Below are 13,870 nucleotides of genomic sequence, written 5' to 3'. Positions count from 1 at the left end.
CATCAAACTTTATGACTTACAAGTCCCCCTAAATTCTGTATTTTCTGTGAAATAATGTGATTAACAAAACTTCTGTGCCCTTTGAGTTTGGGAAGTTCAGAGGAGAGTTTTTACCTGACACCTATATTTTCAACTGGTTTTATTTTTGGCAAGAACGTGCCACCAGCACACTGTGAAAGTGTTGCTGTGAGTTAAATTTTATGTATCTTCTCATGTGTCACATGCTGTGAAATCAGCTGCATTTCTTGAAGAAATCCATCGACCTTTTAGGAATCCCATAGCACATGGTTATCCAAAGCAGAAATAYGGCAACACAGCAAGGAGAGGACTCCTCTTGATTTGGTGTCAGTCTCTCATTTCATGAACCCTCTTTTTTTAGTGCAGCTTGAGAACAGCAGAAAGGCCAAGGAAGTGCATCCATGCTCCAGATTGTTATGCACGGGATCTAGAGTAGTGAATATAGAGTAATCAAACCAATGAGTATGATAAATTTATAAAATTCAGATTGCCCACTGAGGTGCTCATCTGTAAGATCTCAGGTGAGCACAGAACACAGAGAGTGTCCTGTGTGTAAATTGTCAGGAGTTGAACACAACTTGTGTGCATTCATCTGCGAAGGCCAGGGTTGGGGTCGAGCCTCTAAAGGTGTTGGGATATACTGATTTGAAGGAGCATTTCCCAACACTATCCTTGTACTTCAACAGTGAAGAAATCACCATTGTTGGACCCCAGTTCAAATCAAAGCACCTGTGTTTTAAGTGTTGGCAGTTTGAACCTAAATCCTGTGKCTATTTATACCAATCTAAGAGCTTGTACTTTAAATGAGAGTTTTACTTTAAGGTAAAGTTTTTGAAAGTTGTTGAAGAAAATTCTTGTAGTAACTTGAAACCAGAATGCTCAGAATATGTCAAATACTGTCATAAGACAGATWTTTTTGGCTTAGCTTAGAAAGGCATCTCAGGTGTTTCCAGTGAGAAGGTTTACACTGGAGGGAGTTTCCCTGCCTTCTTCCCTGGATGTTCTTTCCCACTTGCAACTCTCTGCTTTACGTCCCTTGCTTTAGGCATTTCAGTATCTGTTGATGTGATGCAGCATTCCTGTGTTCTGCTCATGCTCATTTTTAGCACCCAACCAGGTTTAGGTTTCTAAGCTAGATTTATATCACTTCAGTTACTTAATTCTTTGCCAATACTATTTTTAATGTGAAAAAATCCATCACTTAATTGTTCCACTGGAAAGCCAACACTGACTTGAAGTTTTCTGTAGTGGATTTTGCTTTTCTGGCTCTGCACCTAATGGTTTGCAGTGAAATACAGCATTTGGCCCCTTAATTTCAAAAGAAATTGTGCTTTCAGTAAAGGTTAGCACTAGATTGGCACTAGGGACAGTTGCTGGTGTGCATTCTGACAACCTGTGTTTGTAAACTGGAGGATGAGGCAGTTTTACCACTTCTGGAGGTGATGCTCATGGCCTTTGGAAAACTGATGTATGGTGGTTGTTTCTTCTCAGCTTATATCCATAAAGGTTGTTYCAATGTATGTGCTAATGGAACTGAGATACAACTGTTTGACAGAAGTACAGGAGARAAAAGGAGTGCAGTTCTTTCTTTCACTCTACTGTGATCTRCTGAACAKARYCATAAATCTWATAGGGAGAGGCTGAGGGAGCTGRGGGGCTCAGCCTGGAGAAAAGGAGGCTCAGGTGGACCKTCTTGCTCYCCASAACTCCCTGACATGAGGGTAGAGTCAGGTGAGGGTTGGTCTCTTCTCGCARGTGACAAGGGACAGGACCAGAGGAAATGGGCTCAAGCTGTGCCAGGGAGCTTCAGGTTGGATATYGGGAAAAWTTTGGCCAGACACTGGAASAGTCTGCCCAGGGAAATGGTGGAGTCACCATCCCTGRGAATGTCCAAAAGGTGTATGGATGTGGCACCTGGGAACAGTGGTGAACAGGGTGGTGCTGAACAGCTTTAGTGGCTGGATTTGGTGATCTTAGATGGYTTTTCCAGCCTTAGGRRTTCTGTGGTTCTTTTGGGTTTCATGGTAGTCTCTGCACTACAACCAATTTCTGATACATGAATACATTTCTGTAGWGAATTGTATGTTCTTTTATTATAACTATGAAATTGAAAGCTAGTTTTCTAAACCTRACCACCACCCAACCCTGCCTGATGAGTATGAAGAGCTGTGATTGTAGGAGTGGTTTGTGCAGCCCTTGGTCTCACCCAGGCCCATTGCTCTGAGCCCAGCATGAGCATGTGCTGCAGTGGCACAGGGGATTCATCACAGCCCAAAAAACAAGGCCAGTGCCCAGTAACAACAGCTCATACAGTTCTCCTTGCAGAGCCTTGTTTAGCTGTCCTCACTCCTCCTCCTCTTCTAATCAGATGGAGTTCACAAGACAAATGTCAGCTTTCATTTTCTGTGCCAGAAAAGGTCACCAAGTGTGGGAGGAAGCAGCAAAACATGAACTCTGGAAATACTGAAGTCAGAGTAAGGAAAAGGGTCTGGCAAAAGGTTTATTTAGGGAGTAAGGGCTTGCCAGAGGAGTGCTTTGGCCTATTTTAAAAYGTCTATCATCACTCAAGCACTGGTCATGTAATATAAAACGTGATGTGCCTTGTCTGCAAACCTGTTTGCAATCTCAGTCTTGCAAAACATCTTTCCAGATGTTTTTTCCACAGTATTACCTGTGTCTACAGTAGTCCGAAAGGCATATTGGTCCTGGGAAGCAACAATTTTCACTTGATATCTTTACTCTGACACTGGGTTGCTGATTGTATTTTCAATCTTATTAAAATATGCCTTTATTCCGTATAAAATACACCTAATTTATTGGCATAGTATTTTTACTCACTTATTAGGGCCAGCTTTTTTTTATGACAGGTGAGTAAATTAATGCCCATTGCCTCCATTTTCATGCTCAGTAAAGATATGAGAATAAATAGTTTCCTTGGGTTATAATCTTTGTTTCACTATTTTTGTAAAATTTTTWAAAAAATAAATGTTTTGCAAGTCCTGAAGCCAGCCTGTGTAGTTCAGTTGTTGCTATAGTGAAGCAGTTRTGGTGTGGAGTTTCTCAGTTCAGATGATGCTGATGTGTAGCCCTGCCATCCCAGCACAAGCTGCAAGAAACACTAACACTGTTTGCAACATCTGAATTCCCCATTTTCCTAGGAGAACCTTTCAGCCTGGAATAGGATGGGGTTTTTAATAAGAACAACCATTCTGTGGGACCACAGGAGCTTCTGTTGTGCTCCTCTGTCTGATCCAAACACCAAAGGAAACTTTCCTGCTGCTCATGTCTGAATGTTGCAGCTGGACTGCAGCTCCAGGTTGGAGAGGGCTTGGAGCAGCCTGGTCTAGTGGAAGGTGTCTGTGCCCATGGTAGGGGTTGGAACAAGATTGTGTTTAAGATCTCTTCCATCCCAAACCATTCTGGCATGCTAAGACTGAAATATGCTATTTTCATAGTGCCAAGATTTTTTGCAAGTATTCCTCAGACCAAGGCAGTGACAATACTCCATGGGAGATGTTGAGGTTTTCACAAGTACTTTGTGTGACTGTTACAGAGAGATTGAGAGCTAAAACTTTATCGRATGAACACAGCTACAAAAAAACCAAAAACCAAAAAAGCCCCAGGATTTTGCTCCTGGGCATTCTACATCCCTGCCACCAGACCTGATCCAGTGTAAATTGCAGTGCTGCAGACAGGGATTTATCTTTGGAATCTGTGAAGCAGCTGAAGGAAGCAAAGACCTTATGCATTCTTTACATGTGTTCAGTTTTCTCCCTGCCCAGGGATATTGCAGGCCAGTGCACATGTCAGTGGGATGTGGGCAGCTGGGCTAGGGTTTGAAGGACAGGCATTTCCTCGTGGTGGTGAGGTGTGGAGGTCTTGCAGACAATCCTTCTTGTGCCCTGGGAAGGATGCTGTTCCCCCTGCCAGGTGTCTTCTGGAAGCATCAGCGGCTGTTTCTGACAGAATCTCACAGTTTGGCTTTCTCCCATTGAATGATCCTGTCCATTTCTGCCATTAGAGTGCTGGAAAGTGCATCAGTAGACATGTTAGAGGGGTTACACGTTAGAGAGTCTGTTCCAGACCTGTTGTTTTAGATCATCTTACTCAGGATTATGCTGAGCATCCCCTGAGCTGATCTCTGAAATTCTGGCAGGTGAAGGTCAAAGYTTGTGCTACCATGGTCATATGCTGCTCAGRAGGAAGGGTTGAAAGTCTGGTCCATTGTGATTAACTGCTGTTATGTCTGGCAGATGTTACTTGTTCCATTAAAAAGAAAGTGTTTTTTTGTTTTTTTTTTGTTTTGTTTTTCCCTCCCTCTTAGGTGGAACGTATTGGGTATTCAAGGAGCCTTACTTAGCCTCTTTGTGGAGCCAATTTACTTCTCTAGCATCATCTTGGGGAGTTTATATCATGGGGATCATCTATCCAGAGCCGTATACCAGAGGATAGCAGAGATAGAAGATCTACCACCTCTTTATACACTCAACAGACCTTTACTTAGTGGCAAGTATCTAATGGAGAAGGCCGTGCCGGTAACTAAGTCTCTTACAGTAGCATTGTGATTTTGCAGTTCTCAAAACCTTGCAAACTGTGTGCTGTGAGTAAACTGCCTGCTGGTTACAACAGGGGAGTTGCAGTCGAAACATAATACAGACAGCCAGTCAGAAATACCATAGCAAGGAGCTGGAAAAGTTGAAAAGAACTGGGGGATGAACCTTTGGATGATGTTTCACACCATTCCTGTCCAGAGCATGCCCTAGGAAGATGTGAGGCAAGCTGAAGGCTTAGTGAAACCTCTTCCCACCTGTGAAATAGTGTGTTAGCACTCACTGTCACTTCTCTTGCATTGCAGATTTTTGTTGAGTGGTCCTTTCATTTATCAGTATGCCACGATAGACACTCYTGGTTCACAGTATCTAGATCAATAATCAATTCAAAATGGATGAAGATTACATCTCACCTGTCTTAAATTCTTAAATGGCTTGTTACAGGAATGCTCTGAAAGCCTTAAAACAGAAATCTCATCCTCCCTCACTCTGTGCATTGATTGCTTTGTTCTGTAGAGCTTTGCTTTTGGCATGTGTTTATTTTCCAGGGGAAAAAAAGCAGCTCATAATTTTAAGCATGTTTAAAGTTTGACATGAATTTTTAAAATAGATTTAGGGAGGAAGTGGGGAAAAGAGCATTGTGAACTAGGAGTATTTCTTTAGGTGAGAAAGGTATTTACTAAGGATTTCCAGAACTAGGATATATAAAAATGTTAAATAATGTATTTGTCCCATATTAGCAAGTGAGTAACAGTTGCAACAYTCAGTACCACATATCTAATAGCTTTATGGACATAGTAGCTGATGTGTGGACTGTTCTGCCTGATTTTGGGGAATTTTTATCAGTCCTTTAAGACAGTAGGTTTGGGGCAGGGTGAGAAGAGTTCTTGTTATCCTTTTCACAGCATATAACAGTACCTTGTCTTCTTGAAAATCATCTTTCTGTAATGGTGCTATCATCTATTTGCCATGAAACAGAACCATCTGTTTAAACAGTTGAGCCAGGACTTGCTGAGCCGCAGAGAGACTTCGGAAATGTTTTCAGCTGTTGAGTTTTCACAAAAATACACATCTCAAAAATGTACAAGAAAGGCTGTTTACAAGGTTGGGCACAGAACTACATGAATGTATTTTTTTTTACTGGTTTAATCTTGAAAGCTGATCTTCTGACCTCTGCTGTTAGATTCATCTGGGACATTCGTGTAGCTGCCTATCTGGTCTTGGATTCACGTATTTTTCAGTGTATTCTTACCTACAGCAAGCACTGCAGAAATACCTGTGCCCAGTTCTGTGCTCCTTTGTGTACCACACACACACCTCTGTGATTTATTTCTACCACAGGGACGAACAAGAACAGAAATACCTGTCTTTCCCCACTGTCCTGCCYGTTTAGCTGAGAAAGTACTGTAAAAACAGGTCTTCTTCCTCTCAGAGAGCAAATTTTATGTCTGCTGGGGAAATTAAGTGAAAATTATTTTAACTTTGAGATACTGTCATGTACTACTAAAAATTGTCTTTTCATCATCTTTCTTTTTTAAGAGTGGTTTTACTTAACACCTTTTGCCAGCAAGTTGAATCATAGAATCCTTAAGACCCCCAAGATCATCAAATCCAACCATTAACCAGCACTGCTCTGCTCACCACTGACACCTGTCCCCATATATTCAATTCCAGAGGGGAACATGCATACCAGAGCAGCTATTTTTCAGCTAAGGGATGCAGGAAATCTGTCTATTGATGGAAAACTCCCTCCCTGTGCTGACTCTTGGAAGCCTTTTGGTTGCAGGATTCAGCTTTTCAGGGTGCCTTCAGCAGCCCAGCACTAAGGGGCAGCTGAGCTCTTCCTGAGAGGTGGCCACCCCACGTGAAAAGCAGACAGTTTTGAATCCTGTAGATTTCTAGAATAACCTGAAAAGGGATAGATTTCTCAATCAGATAGAGTGAGGATGGTTGGCTAAATCAACCAATATCAAGTTGCCAGTCTCAGGGTGACCTGCACAGAGGTGGGCGTGCAGGAGTTCACCTGGGCTGAAACCCCAATCACGTGCTGAGATCTTTGTGTTTAAGAAATCCTTAACATGTCTTTCACTTGTTAGTTCCTGGTTGTGTTTTTTGAAATGGTTTGAACCTTTTGCCATACAYAGCCTCCTTGAGTCAGGAGAGCTGTTGAACACAGAGAAAGGCTTRTGCAAAGGAACTTCCTTTCTGCTAATTTAATTAGATGTTCCTCAATCCGTGTGATACAAGCCATAAGCAGTGGTCATGACACTCAGTTTTCTGTACCTCTGAGATATTCCTTCCTACATAAGTCCTAATTTTTGAAAGCTGAGATGTCTTAGTCTACTTTGTTGTTCCTTGGGCTGACACCCTTTCACATAAGGATCATTTTGCAGGTCCATTTTTGTGCCAGTGAGACCAGGACAGCACCTGATATTCAGGGTAAAGCAGCTGTACTGATTTATATGGTGGCATATATTTTGTTCAATTCCTTGATCCTTCACTAGCAATTCCTAACATCCACTTTGATTATGTTGGTGCTTGCCTTGATCTTTTGKTAGAACTGAGTACTAGAAAGGAAAATCTCATTCCTGAATGTTAATATCCAGCTCCAAGTCCAGCACTCCCCATACAGGATTGTTTTGGGTTTTTTTCCTGATGTGTGTTGCTTTATATTCATCTGTGAGGAATTTCATCTGCTTTTTCATTGCCCAGACACCCAGTGTGTGAATTTTTTTTCTGCTATTCTTTGCAATTGTGTCTTTTATTGACTTTTTAAAATCATTTGGTATCATCACCAATCTTACCTCAGTTCCCTCCCCACCCCAGCTCTGCCCCAAGCTGGAGGCTCTCCAGCTGTGTTGGCTCTTCCCAAGGAAACCATTTTTATTCATTTTTAATGAATTCTGTTTTTAAGGTAGACAGAAATAAATCCTTCAGCAGAACTTTTGTGATTTTTTTGGCTGTTCCCTTGGTACCTTATCCTCCTGTTCACATTGGTGTTTTTCAGATCTTTATCTCCTTTTTAATGAACCTTGTTTTAGCTCTGTCCTCAAAGAACTGTCAAGCTTTATTATTTATATAGGCACTGGCGCAAAGAGCTGTGACCTTTGCTTTTGCTTATTATATCACTTTATAATAATATTCAACAATAAGTTCTGAGCAATGTTCTCTAAATAGCTTTAGTTATATTAGTTTTCAAAGGAGAGTAAAATATTTGATTTTCTATCCTAACTTTCTTTTCTATTTCTAGTCTCAGCATATTGTGCTATATTTATGTCTAGATTTTAAGGGGTAAGGTAGTGACCCACCTAAAGTTTTATCAGATGCTTTGATTTTGAGATGACTTTTTTCCCTGTGCATGCTACCTGTGATGCACCATCAGGGACTCCTTTGCAATCTCCCCAGGGTTTCTGCATACAATTAAGAAGCTGAATGGGTTGTTAGTATTTAAATCTATTTGAAATTCTAAATCTGGGTTGTTTTTGGTGGTTTTWAAAAAAWWTAATTAATTCATCAAAATAAACCAAAGAAYGGAATTGTATATTTGCAATGGAAATGTAGTGCATACTGAATTTTCAGCTTTCTCATCTTTATTTGATTTGATTTGCTTGTGGGACTGGTTGTGATGCCACAAATGTTTTTGGAGTATTTGATGACCTTTGTTTGATCCTTGTACTTATTTGATAGTGGATGGAATGAAAACAAGGGTAATAATATAGATGTCATTAAATTAAAGAAAGAAAATATGAAAAAAAATTATCATGTGGCAGCAATTTCTTAGCCCTCTTGCCTCAGCACTTCAGATAAAAGCACCTTTTGTTCCAATTCTCAATGTTTTCAGCTTATTTTTTAAGAAAATGGGGAATAGTAGGTTATTTTCTATTATTACTCAATTATTTCTTATCAGTCATAGTGACAAGGTTGATCCCAACCAAGGGTAAAAATACAACAGCTTCAGYGTTTGCTTTTCAACCACTGATATTTGTTTATTAAATGAAGAATTGATGATAGGAAGCAAACTGAATWTTGCTGAGTCATTCAGACCTTGTAGGTCTTGCACACTCTCAGTGCTGGGCCCAGAGTTTCCATGAGACTGAGCCAGGTGAGCCAGTCCTGCTGCCAGGTGCCCAGCTTTATTAGATTGTGTTCCAGATATCAGCCAGAAATGCATCCTGCTGTGTTGCTTATGTTCGATTTCCACAAATTCTCTAGATTTTGTGAAGTGTAGGACCTGGCCTAATGGTGGAGTAGAATTGAAATAGGCTCTCAGTGAGAGCTGCCTTAAAGTCAAAGTGGGATTTTTGTTTACTGGAAAGAGCAAATTGCCCTGGTGCTTTGCTCTCTCTGGCTGCAGTGACAGAGACATCTTAAACAGAGTTTTGCCACCTTTGTAATGTCTGAGGAGTGGCACATTCATGGCAGCAGCTGCTGTGACCTTCGTTATGTACAATCCATCTTTGAGCACTGGGCTGCCATGGGAGATAGATTCTGCCCTGGGCAGGCAGGCAGCCTTGATTTGCACTTGGTTGGATATTGGTGGCTTTGCATTTCCATCCCTGGAGACAGAGCCATAGTTGGAAGGTGTCTCATGATTTAACACCTGAGCACACTGATTCGAATCCTGTTTGCAGTCCTGCAGTACCCCATCTCTGAGCTCAGTGTGCAACATTGGGCAGATAAAATGGGGAGGCAGATGGAACACAATGGATTTATGCTGGAAGACCCAAATGTCTGCCACTTCTGACTTTGTGGAGGGTGCTGAGGATGGGGCKTGCTTTCATAGAATCAAAGGATGGTTTGTGTTGGAAGTGTAAAGCCCATCTCATCCCACCCCSTGCCATGGGCAGGGACACCYTCYACTAGACCAGGTTGCTCCAAGCCCYGTCCARCCTGTCCATGAAYRCTCCAGGGATCRCARTTTCACATCCWTTTGGAAGTGARATGARCCCCATGTCCTGCCACAGAGCTGTCCGTGATCCCCTCTGCCGAGGAGACTGCTTTCTCCAGCAGTGCATACTTTGCCTGCTGGAAGGACAGAAGTAAAGGATACTTTAGATGGAATGAGAGTGAAATGTCCATGGTGTCACCRTGAATTGGTGAGAAATCGGCAGAATGCCTCAAAATAAAAGATCTGCTTGTAAGGCTGTTTACTCCCCCACAAAAACCAAAAGTCAAGAGTTTGTATTTATTATCATCATTAAACATCACTTTTCTTTCAGGTATCAGCAATGCAGAAGCCCGTCAGCCAGGGAAAGCCCCGAACTTCAGCGTGAACTGGACAGTAGGAGACTCTGGTCTGGAAATCATTAATGCTACAACTGGCAAGGACGAGATGGGCCGTGCGTCACGCCTGTGTAAGCACGCCTTCTACAGCCGCTGGATGCGCATCCACGCCAAGGTACAGCTCAGCCTGCTGCTTCTTCATGCCTAGGGAAACACCTGCATGTGCTTTCTGTTCCCACAAACCACTTTCTCGGCCTGTTTAAGCTGAGCTTGATGTTAGAACCACAGAATCTTGAACGCTGGAAAAGRCCCTTAAGATCAAGTCCATGCACCAATGCAGCACCACCAGCATGTTCACATTAAACATGTGCTCAGGCACCACACCCACACATTTTTGGAAGGTTTCCAGGGATAGTGACCCTATTGCTTCACTGGGCAGTCTGTTCCAATACTTTACAACCTTTKCAGTGAAATTTTTTTTCCTAGTATCTAAACTTCCCCTASTGCAACTTGAGGCCAGTTAGSTGCTGCTCCATGCASTAATAGAAAAGAATAATGTGTTTGTTAATTTGCTCTTTAATGTGATGATGTCTGGTCCAAAACACATATTCCTTGGTTTATAGCTGAGTAAGCAAAGGATACTATCTCCTTTGAGCTTGCCTTTGCATTTTAATTTATTTGGAAAGATAWTCCCATTTTCACTACAGAGGTTTCACTCTTTCCTCTCAGAAAGAAAAGCTACCAGGAAGTATGTCTGTGGCTTTTTGGCCTCAASATTTTGTTTGATAGATCCTTGTCTTGTTCTAATATTAAAATAACTCAGTCACTCTCAAACTGTTTGGCTTAACAGGGTCTCCTTCTCTTGTCTCTCATCCCTACAGCTTTCCTCCAGCTTACGCTCAAAGATCCTCAAGCCCAACCTGTACCATGACACCAAGCAAGGAGCCACTGAGTATCAAACTGCCAAAGAGTGTTTGTTTAAAGCATTCCTGAAGGCAGGACTTGGAGCCTGGGTGGAGAAGCCCATAGAACAAGATCAGTTTTCTCTCACAGTCTGATTCACAAACTGCACATCACTTTGGAAAGGGAGTTGTTCTGGAAATTCCTGGTGTCCAGCATTGCTTTCTGGCATCTCCACAGCCRTCAAAACATCCTTCTGCTCTTTGGAGTTGGGTTTCTTTGGGTTTTTTTTTTTTTTTTGAAACTTCACAGTAACTGTTTCTGTTTTGCCTAAGTATTGAAACTCGATGATCTGACACATAATTGTATATTTTGTTATAGGAAAGTAATTTCTGGTGTATTTCTAGAAATACTTTTGCTTTAGAAAACTTACAGTAAGGCTGTCCTTACTGTATACGATGACTCATTTTCTCTGGGTTAAAATAATTTCTTTTTTTAATTCACTGTCATCAAGTGCATGAAGAAATTAAAAATTTCTCTAGGTTTTACACCACACTTTTAGGAAGTAGCTTAATTTTTTAAAAAGAAAATAGGTGACAAAGCTGATTCTACTCCTCTGTTAACTTGTTTTTCAACTGCAGATATTTTTAGCACATAGACCACAGAGCCAGAATGGAATCTGGACAGCTATTTTTTTCCCAATTCCCTGCTCTTTAAAACCAGCTGCTGAAAATTTCATGTCTTTGATGTATGTATTTATTAGTCTGTGACCCAGTTTTTAACATGCAGCTTTTTATTCTGTTTTTAAAAATACATTTACCTCCCATTTACACCCATTGTGAAGTCTTCATTTTTTTACCATTGTAAACTGGATACAGCAAAATAATTATTTGTAAGTTAAGAAGTTTAGTCTATAACATGCAGAAGCCTGTTTAGAAGTAGATGATTTGTACTTCCCAGGAACTCATCCGAATACAATCTTAACTGTAACAGCAATGTGACAGCTTTAAAAAATCTGCTCATTCAAGGGCACCAAGCCTGAGTTGCCAAAACCAGTCACTTGTTGGGTATTAGTTGCTCTTCTCTCAAAGCTTTTGTAACAGAGAAACCAGCTGTTRAAATTTATTTCATGTGAGTTCTATCTGCTTTCACCCAAGTTGTTGTGTCTGAGATTCCATTGCCTYTGGGCTTTACGTGTGTGATGGGCTTCATGAAGCTAATTAGGTAAGTTGCTCTCAAATGTGCGTCCATCTGTTTTGACTATTCCTTTAAAAAGTGTTTTTCCTGAAGGTGCAGACACTTCTTCTTTATGTAAAAATGTAAGATGGAAACGAGGTATTGAGGTGTGTTTGATTAACTGCTGTGTGGAAGGAGCACCTCAGCCCCAGCACCTCTGGGGTCAGCAAGTCCTTGGGGTATTGGAGACTTTGGTGTAAACCCACTTCTGGCCAATCATGAATGCCACAGCATTTCTGCTCTACCAGGAACCCGTTCTCAGCTTCAAAACCTGACCAGACCTGAAAATCACTTGTGTGTTACTTGAAGTGCCTGGGTTCATGTCTTGGGAGGAAGACACTGAGGTTCAAACAGTACAGTTGGGTGGTACTGTGGGTAATAGCAAGCATTGCYCTGGGAAGGCAAGACAGTCTGTGACCCAGGGGTCCTCTCAGAAAATTGATGCTTCCAGGCATTACTGCCTTTTCCAGATGTCAGGGGAAGAAACTGCAACAGATGGGCTGGGTTAATTCATCTTCGTAGTGGCTTCGGTCACCCTGTCAGCTTTTCATTAAAGCTGAGAGCTCTCCTGTGGCCTCTGCAGGCCCRACAAGGCTCTTGGAACCAAGATTCAACTGAGGTGTAGACTGACCTCTTCCAAAACRAAAATGAATTCAGTTGTATGTGGTCAGATTTTGTCTTGGTCGCATTGCAGGAATTCTGTTTGGGACTGTAGTTGAGTGTGTGAACATGTTTCTGCAGGTTTGAGGAAAAGCTGGTCATGCCACATGTCTTTTCTTGAAGTCGTTACTTCTTTTAGGTGAATTACACATTTTTAAGGCACTCATTCAAAAGTTGGTGTTTCTCTGAATTTTTTTGAGGATCAGGAAAGTAGTAGCTCAAATTATTTTTTTTTATGAAGTCAAAAATATGAACAAAATATTTTAAGTGTTATTATAGACATAGTTTTTTAGCTGTTGAAATTCACTACTAACATTAAACTGTAAAGGAAGTRTATTCCATGCCAAAACCTATTGATGAAGGAGACGTGTCAGGTTATTTTTGAGGAATGAGTTCTCTTGTTTGTTATTCTGGGGTTTTAAAGAAGTTTTCCAGGGTTGTGTGCAATCTGTATCTGTCTTCTGGGAGTCAGTAAAATACCACTTAGCTTCCTTCAATCCCTTGCTCCTTTTTGTGCAGTTCACACATGGAAGGARGTAGGGAGAGTTCCCTGGAAATTACCATCACTGAGCAAGGAGGGGTATTGATGTCTATAATCTCAAGTGACTCCAATAGATAAGACAACTCAGCCTCTGGCAGCTGCCAAATTTTGTAGGAGACCAGCATTTGGAGGCTGAGGGCTCTGGAAAACCTGAGCTGGATGGCTGGGAGCTGGCATGCACAGAGAAATTGTACTGATGCTCTGGGAGCTGCTTCCATTCATTACTTCTTTTTTTCCCCTTATATTTGATTGAATATTTATGTAATTATTTTGATTGAATATTTATATAATTATAATTGAGTGTTTGTCTCAGGATCTTCACAGGAGTAACAACTTTAATGTTGATGAATACTTGAATTTAAGGTGTTTTTTTCTCCAGATGGCAGTCTGGCTGTAGTAAAGTTTTGTAGGTTAGGTAAATAGATAATTTTAAATATAGATGTTTTAAATATATATATATATATATATATATATATGTTCTGCAGGATCGATTTAAGAAAATCTGGGCCCAAAGGTTAACGCTTGAAATCTTGCTTATGGCTGTACTCAGGACCTGGTAATAACTGTAGATTATTTCTTACTGATTGTGTGAGTATATTGTGTAAGAGCTTGTTGGCAGYGGGGTTGTTCAGCTGGCTCTCCCCCTGGAACAGCTGGTGATGGGAACAGTGACTGCTGTTCTAGGGACGTGCAGCAGTGAGGTTTCTGCACAGCTGGCAATTCTCATCTTCTGGTCTTAGAG

At 41.2% G+C, this 13,870-nt stretch overlaps 1 protein-coding gene across 1 annotated transcript in view; it reads left to right on the top strand.

The window, feature by feature from the left end:
• Positions 1–11,523, top strand: part of ADARB1 (adenosine deaminase RNA specific B1) — a 39,995-nt gene extending 28,472 nt beyond the window's left edge. The window contains exons 8-10 of the mRNA XM_057389819.1: positions 4,343–4,524; positions 9,788–9,966; positions 10,673–11,523. Coding sequence (XP_057245802.1) covers positions 4,343–4,524; positions 9,788–9,966; positions 10,673–10,849 — 538 coding nt within the window. The 3' untranslated portion in view covers positions 10,850–11,523. The remainder of the gene's footprint in view (positions 1–4,342; positions 4,525–9,787; positions 9,967–10,672) is intronic.
• The last annotated feature ends 2,347 nt before the right edge of the window (positions 11,524–13,870 follow it).

Source organism: Malurus melanocephalus, unplaced genomic scaffold (assembly GCF_030028575.1).
Source record: "Malurus melanocephalus ecotype Western Australia unplaced genomic scaffold, MMel_1.1 scaffold_20, whole genome shotgun sequence".
NCBI classification, from domain to species: Eukaryota; Metazoa; Chordata; class Aves; order Passeriformes; family Maluridae; genus Malurus; species Malurus melanocephalus.
The sequence above is the reverse complement of the archived record's forward strand: the minus strand, read 5'-3'. Positions and strand labels throughout refer to the sequence as shown.